Here is a 21414-nt window from a genome sequence, read left to right on the forward strand (position 1 = left end):
AGCGTATTTTTAAACGGTTTATCATTCGGTTCCTGTTTTATACTGTCGGGTAGTTTATTTGTGATTCTAATACATTGATAATAAGGTCCCTTTCTGCACATAGCTAACTTGGTATTTGGTATCGGAAAGTATTGGACCATATTAATATACAGCGCGTGCATGAACTATAGGGGGTAGCATAGGAGCCGTCAGATTTTTGGCGCGAGACGTAAATGTGAAGTTTACGCTTCCGATGTAGCCCACAAGATGGCAGAACCTACTATACACAAGAAAACGTACGAGAATGGTAGATGGTAGCACTTGTTTTGGCAATGTACATGTTTATGTTTCCGTTTAAGATGGCAGACCAACGCGCACGGTCACTATACCGCTGGTTGATATCTACACGTAATCGTTTCCACAGGTAGACGAAACCCGGAACCTGGTATACTTCGCCGGTCTGCGCGAGACGCCTTTAGAAAGGCACCTGTACGCCGCGCCTTTAGCGCCGCCGCGGCCACACCAAGTCACTTTACTGACTACCGTCGGACATTCGTGTGCCGTCGACATGGATGATGTAAGTCCCACACATCCTAGTATACTTGGAGACGCCTTTAGAAAGGAACCTGTATGCCGCTCCTTTAGCCCCTCCTCGACCACACCAAGTCACTCTACTGACTAACGTCGGACATTTGTGTGCCGTCGACATGGATGATGTAAGTCCCACACATTCTAGTATACTTGGAGACGCCTTTAGAGAGGCACCTGTATGCCGCTCCTTTAGCGCCGCCGCGGCCACACCAAGTCACTCTACTGACTACCGTCGGACATTCGTGTGCCATCGACATGGATGATGTAAGTCCCACACATCCTAGTATACTTGGAGACGCCTTTAGAAAGGAACCTGTATGCCGCTCCTTTAGCCCCTCCTCGACCACACCAAGTCACTCTACTGACTAACGTCGGACATTTGTGTGCCGTCGACATGGATGATGTAAGTCCCACACATCCTAGTATACTTGGAGACGCCTTTAGAGAGGCACCTGTATGCCGCTCCTTTAGCCCCTCCTCGGCCACACCAAGTCACTCTACTGACTACCGTCGGACATTCGTGTGCCGTCGACATGGATGATGTAAGTCCCAAACATCCTAGTATACTTGGAGACGCCTTTAGAAAGGCACCTGTATGCCGCTCCTTTAGCGCCGCCGCGGCCACACCAAGTCACTCTACTGATTACCGCCGGACACTCGTGTGCCGTCGACATGGATGATGTAAGTCCCAAACATCCTAGTATACTTGGAGACGCCTTTAGAAAGGCACCTGTATGCCGCTCCTTTAGCGCCGCCGCGGCCACACCAAGTCACTCTACTGACTAACGTCGGACATTTGTGTGCCGTCGACATGGATGATGTAAGTCCCACACATTCTAGTATACTTGGAGACGCCTTTAGAGAGGCACCTGTATGCCGCTCCTTTAGCGCCGCCGCGGCCACACCAAGTCACTCTACTGACTACCGTCGGACATTCGTGTGCCATCGACATGGATGATGTAAGTCCCACACATCCTAGTATACTTGGAGACGCCTTTAGAAAGGCACCTGTATGCCGCTCCTTTAGCGCCGCCGCGGCCACACCAAGTCACTCTACTGACTAACGTCGGACATTCGTGTGCCGTCGACATGGATGATGTAAGTCCCACACATTCTAGTATACTTGGAGACGCCTTTAGAGAGGCACCTGTATGCCGCTCCTTTAGCGCCGCCGCGGCCACACCAAGTCACTCTACTGACTACCGTCGGACATTCGTGTGCCATCGACATGGATGATGTAAGTCCCACACATCCTAGTATACTTGGAGACGCCTTTAGAAAGGCACCTGTATGCCGCTCCTTTAGCGCCGCCGCGGCCACACCAAGTCACTCTACTGACTACCGTCGGACACTCGTGTGCCGTCGACATGGACGATGTAAGTACAATATAACACTTTAAACTCTCGCGTTTTGTACACATAATTAATGTCATTACCGGGTCTAACGCGATTAAATTTCATTATTTGGGGCATTTTATTATTATTATTATTTAGAATAGAATAGAATAGAATAATATTTATTCATATTTGTATGTCTTTTACATATCACGGGACCATGGGGTCCCGGACTTTTGGGAGGCGTACGTGGGGCCGAAGCCAACAGCGCAAAGGCCCTTTAAGACACTTTAATCTAAAAGCAAGATATACACGTGGCGGATACCATCCCCGAAAGCACAATGTGATACATCCAGAGATGGTCCCCGCCAGGTGCAAAAACTATTGCAGTGCAGCACTTTTGTGCTGCGATGGGAACTTAGGTCATGGGCTATTGATTTGAATGTTGGATGGACTGGATAATGGGCTATGGGGGGAGACTAGCGGACACCTGCCGTGACAATCAGTCTCAAAATTGTGTAAGACAGGTGGTGACTCGCCAACTCATTTAGTTGGCCCTACAACGGCCGCACGCACAGTGCGACAATAGGGCAACACTTCAGAGCGGCTGGAGGCCGTCGAGAGGTGAGTCTGCGGTAGCCAGATCCCGGTGATCCGTTCAGCAGGCCGCCGGCGTTATGACATTTTACACTTCCAACCTGGAGCATAGGTCCCGCTCTTGCGACTCCACTCTGGCCGGCCAGTCAAGGCAAGCACAGAGGCGAGGGCCAGATGACAGGGCTCTCCGGAATAGGGGTCCGCGGTGTCGCCACTCACCGTCTTATTATTATTATTTGTAATGCAGGCAGGCAGTTTAAACAACTGATAATGCCTGTATCCAGAGTCATAAACCGAGTTCTCAGTGTTGAGTAGAATTTTCTTTGTGCTTATCTAATTTATTCTTAAACTCATTGACACTTTGGGCCGCTACTACATCCTCTGGGAGTTTGTTCCAAGCGTTGACCACTCTGTTGCTAAAGAAGTGTCTATGAGGATTATTGTAGGACCTGTGAGACACCAGCTTATACTGATGACCTCTCAGACGGTTGTTACTATTGCGTTCTAGCATCTTATGGAAATCTTTAAGGTCGTAGTGTTGGTAGTGTTGTTGGTCCTATGAAAAGGGACCTTATTGTCGATGGCGCTTACGCCGCACAGCGTCTCGCGACATTGTATTTACATCGGAGCATCGTTTATAATGGCGTAAGCGCCGTCGACAATAAGGTCCCTTTTTATAGAAAATACCACATTTGTACCTTTTTCCGACGTTTCAACTAGGTTGCACTAGCTGTGGTCACGGAAACGTCGGAAAAAAGGTAAAATAATTAAATTTAATCGCGTTAGACCCGGTAATGACATTAATTATGATGTAAGTACATTTCAGATGAAAGTACATACACGTACGTACGTACGTACGTTGTACGTAGTACGTTTGTGAAATTAATTTTGTGGTCAAGTTTTAGGCGGTAGTCCGATGTTGATTGGTTGTATTTCTATAGGATGAATTTATAACTGAAATCAAGTTGGTTTATCTGTTATCTGTAAGCTAATATAAAAAATAACATTTTGTATAATTAAATTATTAACCCTTTGAATGCCTTTCGTGCGCGGCGTGTCATCGTGAACCTTATCGGAATACTAGACGGTTGATATTGGGCTGCAGCCGCGCCTGTCAGTTGACGTCTTTGGCGATCAAAGGGTAATAGAACGGAACATTCGTGAACTTGATTTTGTGGTCAAAATCGGATTTTATTTTTACTTTTTAGGCTCTTATAAGAAGGCTCTTGCCCGACGTTAATTGTTTGTTTTTAGGGTTCCGTACCCAAAGGGTAAAAACGGGACCCTACTACTAAGACTCCGCTGTCCGTCTGTCTGTCTGTCACCAGGCTGTATCTGATGAACCGTGATAGCTAGACAGTTGAAATTTTCACAGATGATGTATTTCTGTTGCCGCTATAACAACAAATACTAAAAAGTACGGAACCCTCGGTGCGCGAGTCCGACTCGCACTCGGCCGATTTTTTTATATAGCATAAACTTATGACCAAAGTGAACATTTCTCTATAAGCTAATATAAAATTTAACATTATGTATAATTGTTAAATTTCTCTTTTCTATTTTGTACAGGAATGCACCCTAGCAGTTATAACGTCAAGCAATATCAGTACTGCGCCATCTACACGCGCGTACCGCATAGCGCACACACCGGCGCCCACGCTCATCGCGCAAGGACTTCTTATGGACCGAGCGCCGAGCGGTATGTAGATAAATCGATGGTTTATTCATCGATTATGGCCGACTACAGATATTTTGTACAGGAACACACTAGCAGTAATAACATCAAGCAATATCAGTGGTATGAAGATTTTAAAAGCACTAACCGTATTTTTACGAAATCCAGCTTAGTTAAGCTACCGACGCCATTACATGCGCAAGCGGTCTCTCTTTTCCCACTCTGTCAACCGATTGACACTTGCGCTAGTGTTGTCGTAAGTTTCGATTTTCCGGTTAACAGTAGGTACAGCGCCGTCTACACGCGCGTACCGCATAGCGCACACACTGACACCCACTTTAGTTGCGCAAGGACTGCTCATGGATGGAGCGCGGTAAATTGTGACATTCTCAATCAAAAGGGTACTTGTTGTCGGTTGTCAATAAGGCGCTATTTCCATATAGCTTCGATTTGAAATCAGCCTAATCGACAACCGACAATGTGGTACCTATTGGTTGAAAACGTCACAATTTATTACTAATTATTAGCTCGTCTTTCCGCGATTTTAAAAGCGGTTCACTTTAAACTAGTATCATTGCAGAGAAAAAACATATCAAAATGTAACTAAAAAAATATCGTCGCTATACTTACTCAACAACGGGAGTCATGGAAATCAAAGGGCACCTTCGCCCAGCAGTGGGATACTACAGGCTATTAAAAAAAAATACTTACTCAACCTCATATCTGCAACAATCATTTGATGTAAATGTCGCTTTTCTTTCATTCGTAATACGGGCGTTTTTGTCATCAAATTAGTGTTGCAGATACGAGGTTGAGCAAGTATAGCGGCGATATAAATGTACAAAAATAACAAAAACGCCCATTTACATGAGTATGACAGCTTTGTGTTTTGCAGAAACATCGTCTGACAGCCGAAGTTACAACGGGTCGTGGGACAGTCGCTCCGGGGACGGTGACAACGATGACAATGATTCCAGTGAAGCCTCTATACTCGTCAAAGGTGTGTAAAAAACCGGCAAAGTGCGAGTCGGACTCGCGCACGAAGGGTTCCGTACCATTAGGGAAAAAAACAGCAAAAAAATCACGTTTGTTGTATGGGAGCTCCACTTAAATATTAATTTTATTCTGTTTTTAGTATTTGTTGTTATAGCGGCAACAGAAATACATCATCTGTGAGAATTTCAACTGTCTAGCTATCACGGTTCATGAGATACAGCCTGGTGACAGACAGACGGACAGCGGAGTCTTAGTAATAGGGTCTCGTTTTTACCCTTTGGGTACGGAAACCTAAAAATGAAAAAAAAAATATTTATAGTTTATTTCATACTATAAATATATATTATTAGAATCTTAATTTCTATGAATGGCGGAGGAGTGGACGACTTAAAAGATTATTTTTTACTGGCCAATTGAAGTGAGGTGTTATGGGCAACTAGGGGTACATTTTGGACGTAAAGAAAAGGTTAATAGTAGATTAGACCAAGGGAGACATTCATTCCTGCCGAGGTGTCTTGGCGCTCGAACGCAGTGAGAGCGCCAATAGTCCGAGGCTGAAATGATGTCTTTCACCCGAGTTAAACACTCTACTTTTCATTTCGAATACGAGGAAAGTAAAATGCATGTTTTTTTAAAAAGATGACTAAGTATAATTTTTACAGTATTTCTTGAGGGTACTTTCAATTAACAATTTAGGCAAAAGTATCGTTATTTATGGAATGGGGAATTAAATGTCAGAATGGCAATTGTATAACAAGTCAAAACAAATAAAATAAAAAAATTTAACTTCGAACGTAAAATGCTCTAGTGCAGATACGTATTATTTTCTGCACACCTTTTAGAACAACAATGACCCTCTTTCTGAGCATGAAAAATGAAAAAGAATATTATTGCATATTGCTATTATACCGCGTGGCGTTTTCGGGGCAAACTACGATATTATTTCGATTCGCTACTAATGGTTTTTTTTTTCAGAGCACGCCCTAAGCACAAGTGTGTGCGTGCCGCCACCGCAGATCTTCACGACGCGCCTCTCGTGCGGTCTGCCCGCCTACTGCACGCTGTGGCGCGGCGCACGTGCGGGCCGCGGGCCCACCGTGCTGCACGTGTACGGCGGCCCTGAAGTGCAGACCGTCACCAACAGCTATAAGGTGAGCCACGTCCCGTGCGGGTTTTTTTAGGGTTCCGTACCCAAAGGGTAAAAACTGACTCAGCTGTCCGTCTGTCTGTCACCAGGCTGTATCTCATGAACCGCGATAGTAGTTGAAATTTTCACAGATGATGTATTTCTGTTGCCGCTAAAACAACAAATACTAAAAAGTACGGAACCCTCGGTGGGAGAGTCCGACTCGCACTTGTTCGGTTTTTTTATTTTTATTTATTTAATCCATAAAAAACGAGATTACAGAGTAATAATAACACTTATCTGCAAAACTGCAGAACAGTTTGTCGGCAGAAAACTAAATCAACCCTCTACCACAGAATAAATAACAGTACTACCGTACAGAAAGGAAACTTCCTATGAAGTTTGACAGCGGTTCAGGGTTGAATCATGATGTCCCTTTCTAATATATGGCACTATCCATCCGCCATCTGTGCGAGGATCAATTTTTCTTGATTTCCGAGGCACGTTTTTTCCTTAGACTGTATTCATCTTATACGGAGTTACATAGGTCTTTGCTGTATGTATCTAATAGCTGTAAGATACGGCATCAAATAAATAATGTCGGCCAAAGTGGCCAAATACACTCGCGTGCAAAGAAACGGAATCACATTACATGTTTGGCGTCTCCGCTTAGTAACTTAAGGTGGTTCGATTTTCATACAAAATTCAATCTGCTTTAATTAAGGCACTACACACTATTACTACACAAATATTTGCTCATTTATCTACTTTTGAATATTCGTTTGCGCTAAATTAATAGAAAAACTTTGTTTCATACAGAAATCATACATAAATCAACGTAATTTTTTCATCAATTTTACGTATGTGTGTGTCACAAATGTCGTGTACAAATACGTTGCGTGCGGCGTTGCCACTCTATGACGTTGGCGACGTTGCCTGGCCGACCTGGCAGGATTTGCAGTGCCGTCATGTTTAGTGCATTTTTATTTGACAGTGTTGACACTGACACATAGGGTCATGTTTATTGTGTCAATTTGTTTGTATAAATTGAAAATGATAGCAACGTCTAAATCAAGTTACAAAAATCATCGGTGTTCTGGTCCGCGAAAATCCAGAAAAAATCAGACTCAATTGAAGCGGAATTCATGATGGTGAAGTTTCGTAAGGTAGGTACAGTTTCATTCCTTCATTGTACATTGTAATTTTCTCGTGCCGATCTTTTTAGAAAATAATTCTCACTTCTTCCGTAATGGTAGATATAAGCAGTGAACAATACCTATATAATGTAATTATTACTGTTTTGGTTGCCGAATAGTCAATGTGCCACTAACTCTAGGTTTTTTTTAGGTATTGTGCAAAATGAAGAGGCATTCTTGGAAATAAAATGTTTTCCTTCATTAGCCAGAAAAAATCAGGACATCCTCACTGCAATAAAGTAAAATAAAACATTTCCTGGGGATGAAAATTATGGAATTTTGTATATGAATGAAAAACACAATTATTACTAGGTAAGTAAATGATAACTTTATTAGAATCCATATTGTTGCATCATCTTTCTTCCTATAACATTAGAGATTTTGTGCTATCATGATATTATTTTTCTTTCAGGTACAGGGACAACTACGGATAACAAATATGAAAAAATGTTATTTCATTTGTTGTGTGAATCCATCTACACCAACAAGACATCCACTGCTGGGCATAGGCCTCACCAGGGATCTCCACAACGACTGGTCTTGCAAGACCGGCCAAAATATCGAGAAATAAATAATATAAATAAACATGATAAATATCCCGTTTTCTATAATAGTTATAATTAGAAGGCCATGCAATGTTGTTACTCACTGTACCTACTTGAATCCAAAAAAATATATAAAAAAAGTTTTAATTTTATTTTACAATTACTACTTTATTATTAGTACATTACGATACAAGTGCGAAAAGTAGGAAATTGGCAACGAGTGGCGATAAATTGAAACACGACCGAAGGAAGTGTTTTAATCGACACGAGTTGCGAATTTTCTCTTTTCCGCACTTGTATCGTAAATAACTATTTCAAACTGCAAGGGTACGATGATAGATCTCAATTCAATATAATTTTGCAACATTTGGCATTATTAGGTTATAAATTGTATGGAGATGAAATCTATCATCGTACCCTTCCAGTTTGAAAAATACTATAGAGGCTGGGCAGTAAGGGATTGCTTTACTTGTAGAACTATATTTAGCCCTTTAAAAAAAACTGATACCTAACACTTACAAACCTGGACTTCCTTGGGCTAGTGCTACTAAGAATCGTCAGTATTCTCCATCCTTTCTGAGTTGGAAGAACCCAAAAAGGTGAGATTTGTGAAAGTCAGGTTTTCAATATATGTGGCGTTTTCAACCAAACGGGTACCTACTTATTGTTGTCATATTTCCATAAAGCTTCAAAATGAAATCAACCTAATCGACAACCGACAATGTGGTACCTTTTAGTTCAAAACGTCACATATTTTTATAAAACGTTATAAACTAATTTATTAATAATACTGAATATCTGGGAGAAAAAGAAAACATAAGTAAAAACTCAAAAATGCTCGTTTTCCCAGAGATAAGACCTAGCTAGATCGAACCCCTTGCAGCAAATTTCATCGAAATCGTTAGAGCCGTTTCCGATATCACTGAAATATATTTCGGTTATATCGGAATCGGACAAGAATTCGAAGAATAAAAGGTATAAGAAACATAAGATAACACAAAAAGGACAAAAAAAAGTACCCCTGTCGTACCAGTCTCGAACCCGAATCCTCTTGCACGTATTTCCACGAACATACCGCAACGCCATTGCAGCATACTTACACTGCATGAAATTGTCTACTACAAGCATCACGGAAACACTGTTTGCATGTGTGAGTAATAGTAGGAAATAGCATGACAGAAACACTCTGTCGACTTTAAAAGTGTTTTTTGCACTAATGAAGTATTCAATGTTTATTATAATAGTTCAATATTTATGTAAAGAGTGCGCTAAACATACTTTTAAGTATACAGATACCAACACTATTCCACAAAAAAATAAAACCTGAAAATTTGCGAAAGTGACGCCATCTAGCGGGGTTTAAGCTTTGGGTAACCTAGTCGAACCACCTTAATTTCTAATTTTCATGCCATCGGGAAGAAGAAAATGAAACTGTTTTATAACCCTTCGTCTGTGTTGGTATAGGATCCTGTCGTTACCACTATCTGTGGCGCGAAGCGAAATTTAAAGACCGCCGTCTGTGGTTGTTTAGGATCCTGTTTTTACCATCGTATGCGTATGATGAGGATCCGTATCATTACTACCTCTGCCAATTTTTTGCGATTAATTGGTTATATTTTCAGCTTTTATTTAATATTATTTTCTATGAAAAGTTATTGAGCGGAGTAGCATGTGTTTGTGAAGTGATTCCGTTTCGTTGCTTGTGAGTGTATATCATTACACGCCTTTGTTACAGTTGCCATTAGATATATATATATATTAGATGATGATGATTTGATAACCTGTCAGAATTAATTTTTAACAAGCAGAAACGTCTGCGATCGATGCTATTAAGCTTAGAATAAATTTAAAAGTGGAAAAATGACTGCCTTATTAAATTTTCCACTTTTAAATTTATTCTAAGCTTAACCTGTCAGAAGTCAGAATTAAGGATAACTTTTTTCGTTTCGGGACGTTGGTTACCAATTATGGTTACGAAATGGGACAAAAAAAATCTTATTTTTCGTACTTATTATAAAAAAATGGTTTAGAAATTTTTGCTTTAAGTGTTTAAAGTTTTGTTCTAAATATTTGTTCAAATTTAAATAGTGTATTATTGTCAGGGCATCAGACAACTGCGCATGCATATGCTAGCGGCGCGCGGCTTCAACGTGGTGGCCATCGACTCGCGGGGCTCCAAGCACCGCGGCCGCGCCTGGGAGGGGGCTATCCGGGGCAAGATGGGGCAGGTGGAGCTGGACGATCAGGTAATTGTCCATTTGTGAATTCTACTCGTATTTCAACAGTGTGAGGCAGGGTTCTCCAAAAACTACATCTGCCTGCCAATTCGTTCCTCCAAAATAATAAATTCTACTCAATCCGGCCCACGAAAAACAGAACATAGGCCTCGCAGTAGCCCGAGTGCTGCAAACAAAACATAGACCTCGCAGTAGCCGGAGTGCTGCAAACAAAACATAGGCCTCCCAGTAGCCCGAGTGCTGCAAACAAACCATAGGCCTCGTAGTAGCCCAAGTGCTGCAAACCACCAAAAGCAGGCATAGTAGGCTTAGTAGACCTTATTATAAACAGGGGCGTCCATCGCACGAGGGTCACAACCATAGATGGTAGGATCCTATATATGTGCTAAATGCGTGCGTCTGTGAGAGACAGAACATACGCAATGCGACAAAATGAATGGTCTGGTTATTTGCGGCCCACCATAAACACTTTTGACGACTAGTCTGGCCTAGTGTGTAGTGGGTAGCCGATGGTCCTGGGTTCCAATCCCGGTAAGGGCATTTATATGTGTGACGAGCACAAATATTTTGTTCCCGAGTCTTGGGTGTTTTCCATGTATTTGTATATTATATAATATATATCGTTGCCTGAGTACCCACAACACAACCGTTCTTGAGCTTACTGTAGGACTTATTCAATCTGTGTAAGAAATTAAGAATGTCATATAATATTTATTTATTTATAAACCATACTAAATTTACGGTGGGGCATAAAATATATAATATTATAAATATAAATGCATAAGACTATCCCGTTCTGTGAGCCCCCCCCCCCCCCCACCTTCCACTCATGCCCAATCCATACTAATACTAAATTCATGGTCGGTCAATAAATCAATCTTTTGCGATTAGCGACTGTCACCTGAAAATACAGATAAGAATAAAAACCTACGTGCGACGACGAGTGAAGCGAGAAGTGCGTAGGCATGATTTATAAAAAGCATTAAAAAAATGCTCCAAACATCTAATTTGTTATTATTTTTGTACAATAAACTACTATTACTAATGTAGAAGACTATTTGCCACGAGATAACAATTTATTATTTAATAAAATACAATTGTTGTTCAGGTGGAGGTATTGCAGTGGCTGGCGAAAGAGACAGACTGCATAGATATGGAGCGGGTCGCTATACACGGCTGGAGTTACGGTTAGTGCCTCTTATCTTCTCTTCTCGAATAAAAAACCTCACGTTTGTTGTATGGGAGCCCCACTTAAATACTTATTTTATTATGTTTTTAGTATTTGTTGTTATAGCGGCAACAGAAATACATCATCTGTGAAAATTTCAACTGTCTAGCTCAGGGGTCACCAATTAGTTTCCTCGGGGGTCCGGTTCTTAAAATAAAATGACCATCGCGGTCCGTTTCTCCTTGAGTTTATTAAATAAGCAAAAAAAAAAGGTCGGCGGTCCGGATGCGGACCGCGATCCGCCATTTGGTGACCCCTGGTCTAGCTATCACGATTCATGAGATATAGCCTGGTGACAGGCAGACGGGCAGACAGACAGCGGAGTCTTAGTTAAAAAAACGACATATAACAATTGTTATCAATAAATATTTTCATTTTCATAGCGGGACCCTATGAAAATGAAAATGAAAATGAAAATATTTTTACCCTTTGGGTACTGAACCCTAAAATACATAAATAAAAACGATTAGGTATCATTGCAAAAACTAGTTCATAAACTGTACAGCAAATAAAAATATTAAAAAAATTTTTGGTCACAGATGAAGTTAAAAGTGACGTCGCGAAGTTTGTGACTCCCCCTCCCCCATGTATGTCACAACATGGACCCCCTTCTTCCCCCTAAACGTGTGATGTAATTGACGGATGGCCCATTATGTTGATCGTGTTTCGTTTTCAGGTGGTTATTTATCCCTCCTCGGTTTGGCGACGCGGCCGAACATCTTCCGCTTGTGCGTGGCGGGCGCGCCGGTGACGTGCTGGCGGCTGTACGACACGGCCTACACGGAGCGCTACATGGGGCTCCCGGCGCGCGCGCCGCACGCCTACACGCGCGCCTCCGTGCTCGCGCACGCGCCCTTCTTCCCAGACCAGTGAGTACACTTCCGCTTGTGCGTGGCGGGCGCGCCGGTGACGTGCTGGCGGCTGTACGACACGGCCTACACGGAGCGCTACATGGGGCTCCCGGCGCGCGCGCCGCACGCCTACACGCGCGCCTCCGTGCTCGCGCACGCGCCCTTCTTCCCAGACCAGTGAGTACACTTCCGCTTGTGCGTGGCGGGCGCGCCGGTGACGTGCTGGCGGCTGTACGACACGGCCTACACGGAGCGCTACATGGGGCTCCCGGCGCGCGCGCCGCACGCCTACACGCGCGCCTCCGTGCTCGCGCACGCGCCCTTCTTCCCAGACCAGTGAGTACACTTCCGCTTGTGCGTGGCGGGCGCGCCGGTGACGTGCTGGCGGCTGTACGACACGGCCTACACGGAGCGCTACATGGGGCTCCCGGCGCGCGCGCCGCACGCCTACACGCGCGCCTCCGTGCTCGCGCACGCGCCCTTCTTCCCAGACCAGTGAGTACACTTCCGCTTGTGCGTGGCGGGCGCGCCGGTGACGTGCTGGCGGCTGTACGACACGGCCTACACGGAGCGCTACATGGGGCTCCCGGCGCGCGCGCCGCACGCCTACACGCGCGCCTCCGTGCTCGCGCACGCGCCCTTCTTCCCAGACCAGTGAGTACACTTCCGCTTGTGCGTGGCGGGCGCGCCGGTGACGTGCTGGCGGCTGTACGACACGGCCTACACGGAGCGCTACATGGGGCTCCCGGCGCGCGCGCCGCACGCCTACACGCGCGCCTCCGTGCTCGCGCACGCGCCCTTCTTCCCAGACCAGTGAGTACACTTCCGCTTGTGCGTGGCGGGCGCGCCGGTGACGTGCTGGCGGCTGTACGACACGGCCTACACGGAGCGCTACATGGGGCTCCCGGCGCGCGCGCCGCACGCCTACACGCGCGCCTCCGTGCTCGCGCACGCGCCCTTCTTCCCAGACCAGTGAGTACACTTCCGCTTGTGCGTGGCGGGCGCGCCGGTGACGTGCTGGCGGCTGTACGACACGGCCTACACGGAGCGCTACATGGGGCTCCCGGCGCGCGCGCCGCACGCCTACACGCGCGCCTCCGTGCTCGCGCACGCGCCCTTCTTCCCAGACCAGTGAGTACACTTCCGCTTGTGCGTGGCGGGCGCGCCGGTGACGTGCTGGCGGCTGTACGACACGGCCTACACGGAGCGCTACATGGGGCTCCCGGCGCGCGCGCCGCACGCCTACACGCGCGCCTCCGTGCTCGCGCACGCGCCCTTCTTCCCAGACCAGTGAGTACACTTCCGCTTGTGCGTGGCGGGCGCGCCGGTGACGTGCTGGCGGCTGTACGACACGGCCTACACGGAGCGCTACATGGGGCTCCCGGCGCGCGCGCCGCACGCCTACACGCGCGCCTCCGTGCTCGCGCACGCGCCCTTCTTCCCAGACCAGTGAGTACACTTCCGCTTGTGCGTGGCGGGCGCGCCGGTGACGTGCTGGCGGCTGTACGACACGGCCTACACGGAGCGCTACATGGGGCTCCCGGCGCGCGCGCCGCACGCCTACACGCGCGCCTCCGTGCTCGCGCACGCGCCCTTCTTCCCAGACCAGTGAGTACACTTCCGCTTGTGCGTGGCGGGCGCGCCGGTGACGTGCTGGCGGCTGTACGACACGGCCTACACGGAGCGCTACATGGGGCTCCCGGCGCGCGCGCCGCACGCCTACACGCGCGCCTCCGTGCTCGCGCACGCGCCCTTCTTCCCAGACCAGTGAGTACACTTCCGCTTGTGCGTGGCGGGCGCGCCGGTGACGTGCTGGCGGCTGTACGACACGGCCTACACGGAGCGCTACATGGGGCTCCCGGCGCGCGCGCCGCACGCCTACACGCGCGCCTCCGTGCTCGCGCACGCGCCCTTCTTCCCAGACCAGTGAGTACACTTCCGCTTGTGCGTGGCGGGCGCGCCGGTGACGTGCTGGCGGCTGTACGACACGGCCTACACGGAGCGCTACATGGGGCTCCCGGCGCGCGCGCCGCACGCCTACACGCGCGCCTCCGTGCTCGCGCACGCGCCCTTCTTCCCAGACCAGTGAGTACACTTCCGCTTGTGCGTGGCGGGCGCGCCGGTGACGTGCTGGCGGCTGTACGACACGGCCTACACGGAGCGCTACATGGGGCTCCCGGCGCGCGCGCCGCACGCCTACACGCGCGCCTCCGTGCTCGCGCACGCGCCCTTCTTCCCAGACCAGTGAGTACACTTCGAGGTTCTAAACCGTACCTAAACTATGGCTCATCATCTTCGTCATCGTCTTCCTCGCGTTGTCCAGGCATTTTGCCACGGCTCATGGGAGTCTGGGGTTCGCTTGGCAACTGATCCCGAGAATTGGCGTAGGCACTAGTTTTTACGAAAGCGACTGCCATCTGACCCTCCGACCCGGAGGGTAAACTAGGTTTTATTGGGAATATTAGTCCGGTTTCCTCACGATGTTTTCCTTCACCGAAAAGAGACTGGTAAATATCAAATGATATTTCGTACATAAGTTCCGAAAAAATCATTGGTACGAGCCGGGGTTTGAACCCGCGACCGCCGGACCTAAACTAAGCATAGTGCTCACTCCATACATCAGTTTTGTTACCATAACGACTATTATTTTCGTAGTCGACATCTAGCGTAAAGTAGCGGAATTATCAGTACTGCTACTCGACAATAGATGTCGCGACGAACGGAAAGTCTTAACAGTTTTCAACTCATATTATAACCGGATTAACCGGAACTCTATTTTCAACTCCTCCCGCTTGTAATATTAGTTGTAATTTTTTGAGCAATACACTTCGCCAGTCGCTACACACGTGACATCTAGTGTCGAGTAGCAATTCTAATTCCGCTACTTGACGCTAGATGTCGACTACGAAAATAATAGTCGTTTTGGTAACAAAACTGATGTATGGAGTGAGCATTTGCTTACTTATTTCTCCGAATTTTAGGATGTTTTGTATGTATTTATCTATATCTATCTACTATATATACCGTCATCTAATTGTGACGTTTTCAACTAAAAGGTACCACATTGTCGCTTGTCGATAAGGTTGATATCAAATTGAAGCTTTAAGGAAATAGCGCCTTATTGACAACCGGCAATAAGTACCCTTTTGGTTGAAAACGGCACAATTAGTACCCACAACACAAGCCTCATTGAGCTAACTGTAGCGCTAGCTAGGTCGATTTAAGCAAGATTGTCACACAACATTAATTTCTTATTTTTTTATTTCATCCTTTGGTTAACAACCTATTTTGTACCTGTACAGGGAGGGCCGTCTACTAATCATCCACGGGCTGGCCGACGAGAACGTCCATTTCTGCCACACGGCGGCGCTTCTGTCCGAGCTGGTCCGGCTCGGCAAACCTCATCGGGTCCAGGTAAGATGAAAAATTCCACGTAAGTATAAGAAATGTAAACTGAAATAAATGTCATATACTAAGAAAAAGTGACCAAGGCCTCCAGTGCCCCAGGCTGTAATCGAACTAGCGTCCTTTGCTGTCGCGGCAGGTGCCTGTGCCATTCGTCACAGATTCGGCCGAAGTATATGACATTTATTTCAGTTTATAATTTATATAGTAGTGTTTCTACTTAAAATAAAAACAAATTAAAGTATTTTCTGTAAATAATTTAATTTGTTCTAATACTTCTAACAGTAAAAGAAATGTCTCAATATTTTCTAACGGGAACTTTTTTAAAATAGGGACTGGGTCAGGGTATTAGCTGAAAATCGTTGAGCATTGGACTTTTTGTTTGCCGCGACATCTACTGTCGAGTAGCAGTACTGAGAGTTCCGCTACTCGACGCTAGATGTCGACTACGAAATAAGGCGCGAAAACTGATGTATGGAGTTACCTCTTTCTTTATTTACTTATATTACTCTACGATCATATCAACTTATATTGATTATTTGTTTTCAGGTATATCCAGGGGAACGCCATTCCCTCCGCGCGATGCACGCCGCAAAGCACTATGAAGCTACTCTGCTTCACTTCTTACACGAAAACCTGTAAATTGTATTATAGCATTAGGTTAACTAGCGTAAGAGCAGAGTTGTGCCGTTCTCGAGAACGTTCTCCGTGTACTATGGGGAATATTCTCGAGCGAGAACGTCCTCGAGAACGGCACGACTATACGTAAGTCATTGTCGCTTAGACGCGTAGCGCCATCTAGTTGTAACGAACATTGAAAATGATAAAATGAAACTTAAGAATCGACTTGTCAAGTGAGCCGAATTAAAACTCTGTTATGTTTGGAGTAAGGTTCAAAATCAAGTGCTTGAATTTTGAGGGTTTTCTTTAAATCTTCTTGATCTCTTTACGACTTTGTTTTGGTTGGCGTAGATTCAAAAACAAATAATTCATTATTTTACCTTTTTTCCGACGTTTCAGCCAGCTGAGGCACAGAATATATAATAGTAATAGGTACAGAAGATTCACTCCCTAGCAAAACGTGACTACTACGCGCAAGGCGGCGCAAGCGCGTGCAGGCATCCCTTCCATAGCGGTGTCCCGAAATTACTATGGCAAAACCTCAAAATTGAGGCGGCCGCAGGTACTTGTAGCGACGCGACGAAATCGCGGAGTGAGACACGCCTGGCTGAGGTTACGGAAGACGTCGGAAAAACGTAAAATAATAAAATTTAATCGCGTTAGACCCGTTAATGACATTGATTATGTGTACAGTCGCCATCAGATATATCGGGGCGGCCAAGGTGCTCACAAATATCTGAACACGCCTCTATTGTCAAGGCGTTAGAGTGCGTGTTCAGATATTTTTGAGCACCTCGGCCGCTCCGATATATCTGATGGCGACTGTACAACACGCGAGAGTTTAAAGTGTCAAAAGCAAATGCTTTGAGTTCGAGGGTTCGTTTTGGACTCCACATGGAACTTAATAAAAATATGTGACGTTTTCAAGCAAAAGGTACCACATTGACGCTTACCATAAGGACGAAATTGGATTGTATCTTTATACGAATACCTGTCAGAGCATCATTATGGCAAAGATAGATATAACTCCGTAATACAGTCTAAGGAAAAAACGTGCCTCGAAAATCAAGAAAATTTGATTCTCGTTCAGAGGGCGCTACTAGCTTTGGCCTACTGTCGTATAGATGGCGTTGACGGTTTCGTTTGTTATTTAACAACTTTTAATGCATATCAGTGAAAGAACATGGGTCAAAATCATAAAAATAGTTAATGCAAATAAAAAAAATCAATTATCCATATTTAAATGCATTTTATCGTATTTTTATAAATCTTCATTTTTAGGTTTAAAGTGTGTCGACAGATGGCAGTGAATTTACTGTGGTTACAAAATTCACTATGACAGTACCGCTCTAGTATAAGTTACTCTATGCTTATGGCAAGCGACAATGTGGTACCCTTTGATTGAAAACGACACATTAATAATTGAATCGATATTGAAGGAATTGGAAATCGATGTGCTTATAATATATTGATAGGTTGTTAACAGCGCATGTCAGGGGTCACCAATTAGTTTCTTCAGGGGTCCGGTTCATAAAATAAAATGACCATCGCGGTCGGTTTTTTCCTTGAGTTTATTAAATAAGGAAAAAAATAAAATAGGTTGCCGGTCCGGATGCGGACCGCGGTCCGCCATTTGGTGACCCCTGGCGTATGTCATTAGTGGATTGCCATTTTCTCGAAAAAGTCTTCTAGAAATCGATTTTCGCTCATGTCATATCGTATATGGGTATATTTGGTATCAGTGCATTCAGTGTGATGTCCTGAACACAAATATATGAGATTACAAGCGCGAAAGTGGTGGGGGTAGTTGCTGTGACGTCAAAAAGTTGGCAGTACAAACTTTGTTTTTTTTTTTAATCATACCATGTGGGGTATCAAATGAGGGGGCTTTGTGAGTAGATCACAAATATATAACATACTGTAACATTTTCAGTCCAGTTGACTGAACTGCTCTAAATTGAAAATGACTGGATTATTCCAATTTTTTTATTTTTTTTATTTATTTATTTGGGATCACCAACAGACAATACATCATGAAAAAACAATCCGTAGCTTACATAACATTGAGGTTAGATGTTTGCGAGAATTAGAGCGGTTTCAATTTAGACCACTTCAAAATCAACTGGATTGTGAAATGAAACTTTTTAACGTTTTCTAATAATTTATTAGACCAAGTAGTGAAAATGTTACGGTATGTTATATTATATATTTGTGATCTACTCACAAAGCCCTTTCATTTGGTACCCTACATGGTAAATTTGAAAGAAAAAAAAAGCTTGTACTGCCGACTTTATGTCGTCTTAGTAACAACGCCCACCATTTTCGCGCTGGTCATCTCATATACTTGTGTTCAGGACATTATACTGATTGCATTGATAATATATTTACCCATATCCTTATAAACTTGTTTATGTGCAATAAAGTGACATAAAGCCTGACCAGTAATATATGATTAATCTCAAGAGGGCGCTGTTCATTCTCATGTATAGGGTGACAGTTCAGTATAGTATGAAAAAAATTGTTCCAGTGAAATTCCGCCACATGGCGCGTGATCATGTATTTCTGGTCAGGCTTTACATACATACATAATATGTATGTATGTATGTCTCGGATATTCGAGATGACATGAAAGAAAATTAACCTAAAACCTGTTCCGCCGCCCTACTTAATAGTAATGATCACACTTACTAATGGTCACACTTGTATGGTATATTTAAATGATCAAAAAATTTTTTCTATGTCCATAATAAAATGAATTAGGTAAATTATGAGAGTATATTTTACAGTATCTCATTAATGCCTTGATTAAAAACAAACGACTGGTTCGTATGAATTAATTATTAAGTAATGAAGTTTTAATTATTCCCTTGGGAGTAATATCCGCTATTACATTCTGTTTGAATGGTGAAATTTGTTTTAATAAAACCCACTACACACTAAAGTTAGTTGATCGATTAATGGTTAACCCTTTGAACGCTTTACGTCATACAAAAAAGTCACTCACACGCCAAGGTCACGGTCACAAGCGATCGAGCTAATGTAAACCTTACTTTTAAGTGTGAAGGTAACTATGAAAGCGTTCGCCATTACGCTTATACGTGTCGCTTAACTTCAAAATCGGGTAAATCTATCTGTCAGATTATAATATATAAATAAATTTTATTTATTTCAAGTAACATGACTCATCAAATTTGTTACCATATTAATTCTTATCCCTAATGTTAGTACATAATTAATAAGTTAAACAAAATATGGGCTGTAAGAAACATGCATCTCACAGCAGTGCTTCAAGTATGGACAGTCAAACCTGTCCGCAATAGAGCGCAGGATGGGGTTGGGTGGGAGATTATGCGATTTTGGTATTAAGTAAAGGTAATAGGATAGATATTTGCTGAGAGGGTCGAATGGATTTATTCGAGTTTGAAGTTAAGCGACACACGTGTTTATACGGGTTCTTGGCGTTCAAAAGACTCATCCATTGCATTTTTTACCTTAACCCAAGCAAAATAGACCCGATATTTGAAATACCCCGCCTAATTCGTAAACTGGGGAAGGAACGAGTGACAAATTAATAATATTTTTAACCCATTCATTGCCGAAGACGCGAATTCGCGTCACGACACTTGGTAATCGTAATGCGTCGGCAATGAATGTGTTAATGGCGAATATAAATGAATTATAGCACTGCTTGTAATATTAAATTAGGTGTGAGTTTTATATTGTGGTATTATCAGAGAATAGGGTTGTAATAATTTTAATATCTTACAAAAAAAAACGCTAAGGCTAAACTTTATTAGAACGTGTTAAGGGTTAAAGGCTTAAATAAACGTCACAACGAATAATTCCATAAAAGTAATCAAACAAAAATCAACCTTGTTTTGTTACTAGTACAATTCACTTTGTTGCTGGTCAGATTTTATGTTCGCGATTTCGATGTTGGCCCCATAGTAAAAGTTGTTTAATATGACCTACATAATTCACCCCTGAGAGTATGGTTAAATGTGTTTTTTTTCTATAAAAAGGGACCTTATTGTCGATGGCGCTTACGCCATTATTAACGATGCTCCGATATAAATACAATGCAGCGCGACGCTGTGCGGCGTAAGCGCCATCGACAATAAGGTCCCTTTTCATAGAGAATGCCCCAAATATAAATAACAAAAACACCTTATAATTATGAATATTTAATTTTTAACAAGCAGAAACGTCTGCGAACGATGTTATTAAGCTTAGAATAGATTTTAAAGCGAAAAAAAATACTCCATTGGGTGAGACTTGAACTCACCAGAGGCCGTGAGTTCAAGTCTTACCCAAGGCAGTAATTTTTCCACTTAACACGTTCGCGGACGGTAAGAGACGTCATGTGTCATAGGCCAAAGGAAACAAAAGACTACGCGAATGCTATAGCATTTGTGTCCGCGAATGTGTTAAAATTATGAATATTTTATTAATTACTCAATTTTGACTTTAATACACGTATTTATAATGTTATTCTCTGATATTATGGTGTTGTATTATTCGTTTAGTGACAATGTAATATTACAAATATATATAGCGCAAAATATACTAGCTTAAATGTATTGTAAATACTTATACAGATATACAATCACGTCCAAGGCCGTATTTGGAAATATGTTGCGTCTCTTTCATTTTACAAAACGAAAGAGATGCAACATATTTTTTGTAAAAATTAAGCCATCCATTCATATACCGTTATGTACAAAATTGAACACTTATGTAATTATGTTTTGTTGGTTTTACCCTTATGTCCGTGAATAATATCACACACGTGAAATTGAGAGATTTAATGAATTGCCTGATAATTAATGTCAAGCAATTAAGCTTATGCTCAAATTGAATGATTGCTATTACACTTTATCCAGGCGCTAAACTTATTCTAGCCGCTGTTACTGATTCCACGCAGACTGTCGCGGACAAAAGCCAGTTATAAATAAACCTTACTTGCATGTGCAATATTAATTTGACAGCGTAAAGGTTTTGGGAACGACTAAATACACCTTTAAGGTGTTTGA

General features: G+C 43.6%; 1 protein-coding gene across 1 annotated transcript in view; it reads left to right on the forward strand.

Annotated features, from left to right (window-relative positions):
* Positions 1 to 16440, forward strand: part of LOC134752192 (dipeptidyl peptidase 9) — a 34947-nt gene extending 18507 nt beyond the window's left edge. Inside the window, exons 11-19 of the mRNA XM_063687805.1 lie at positions 404 to 556; positions 4071 to 4200; positions 5072 to 5176; positions 6148 to 6323; positions 10142 to 10285; positions 11385 to 11463; positions 12181 to 12373; positions 15658 to 15769; positions 16310 to 16440. Coding sequence (XP_063543875.1) covers positions 404 to 556; positions 4071 to 4200; positions 5072 to 5176; positions 6148 to 6323; positions 10142 to 10285; positions 11385 to 11463; positions 12181 to 12373; positions 15658 to 15769; positions 16310 to 16402 — 1185 coding nt within the window. The 3' untranslated portion in view covers positions 16403 to 16440. The remainder of the gene's footprint in view (positions 1 to 403; positions 557 to 4070; positions 4201 to 5071; positions 5177 to 6147; positions 6324 to 10141; positions 10286 to 11384; positions 11464 to 12180; positions 12374 to 15657; positions 15770 to 16309) is intronic.
* Positions 16441 to 21414: the final 4974 nt, after the last annotated feature.

Source organism: Cydia strobilella, chromosome 24 (assembly GCF_947568885.1).
Source record: "Cydia strobilella chromosome 24, ilCydStro3.1, whole genome shotgun sequence".
Taxonomy (NCBI): Eukaryota; Metazoa; Arthropoda; class Insecta; order Lepidoptera; family Tortricidae; genus Cydia; species Cydia strobilella.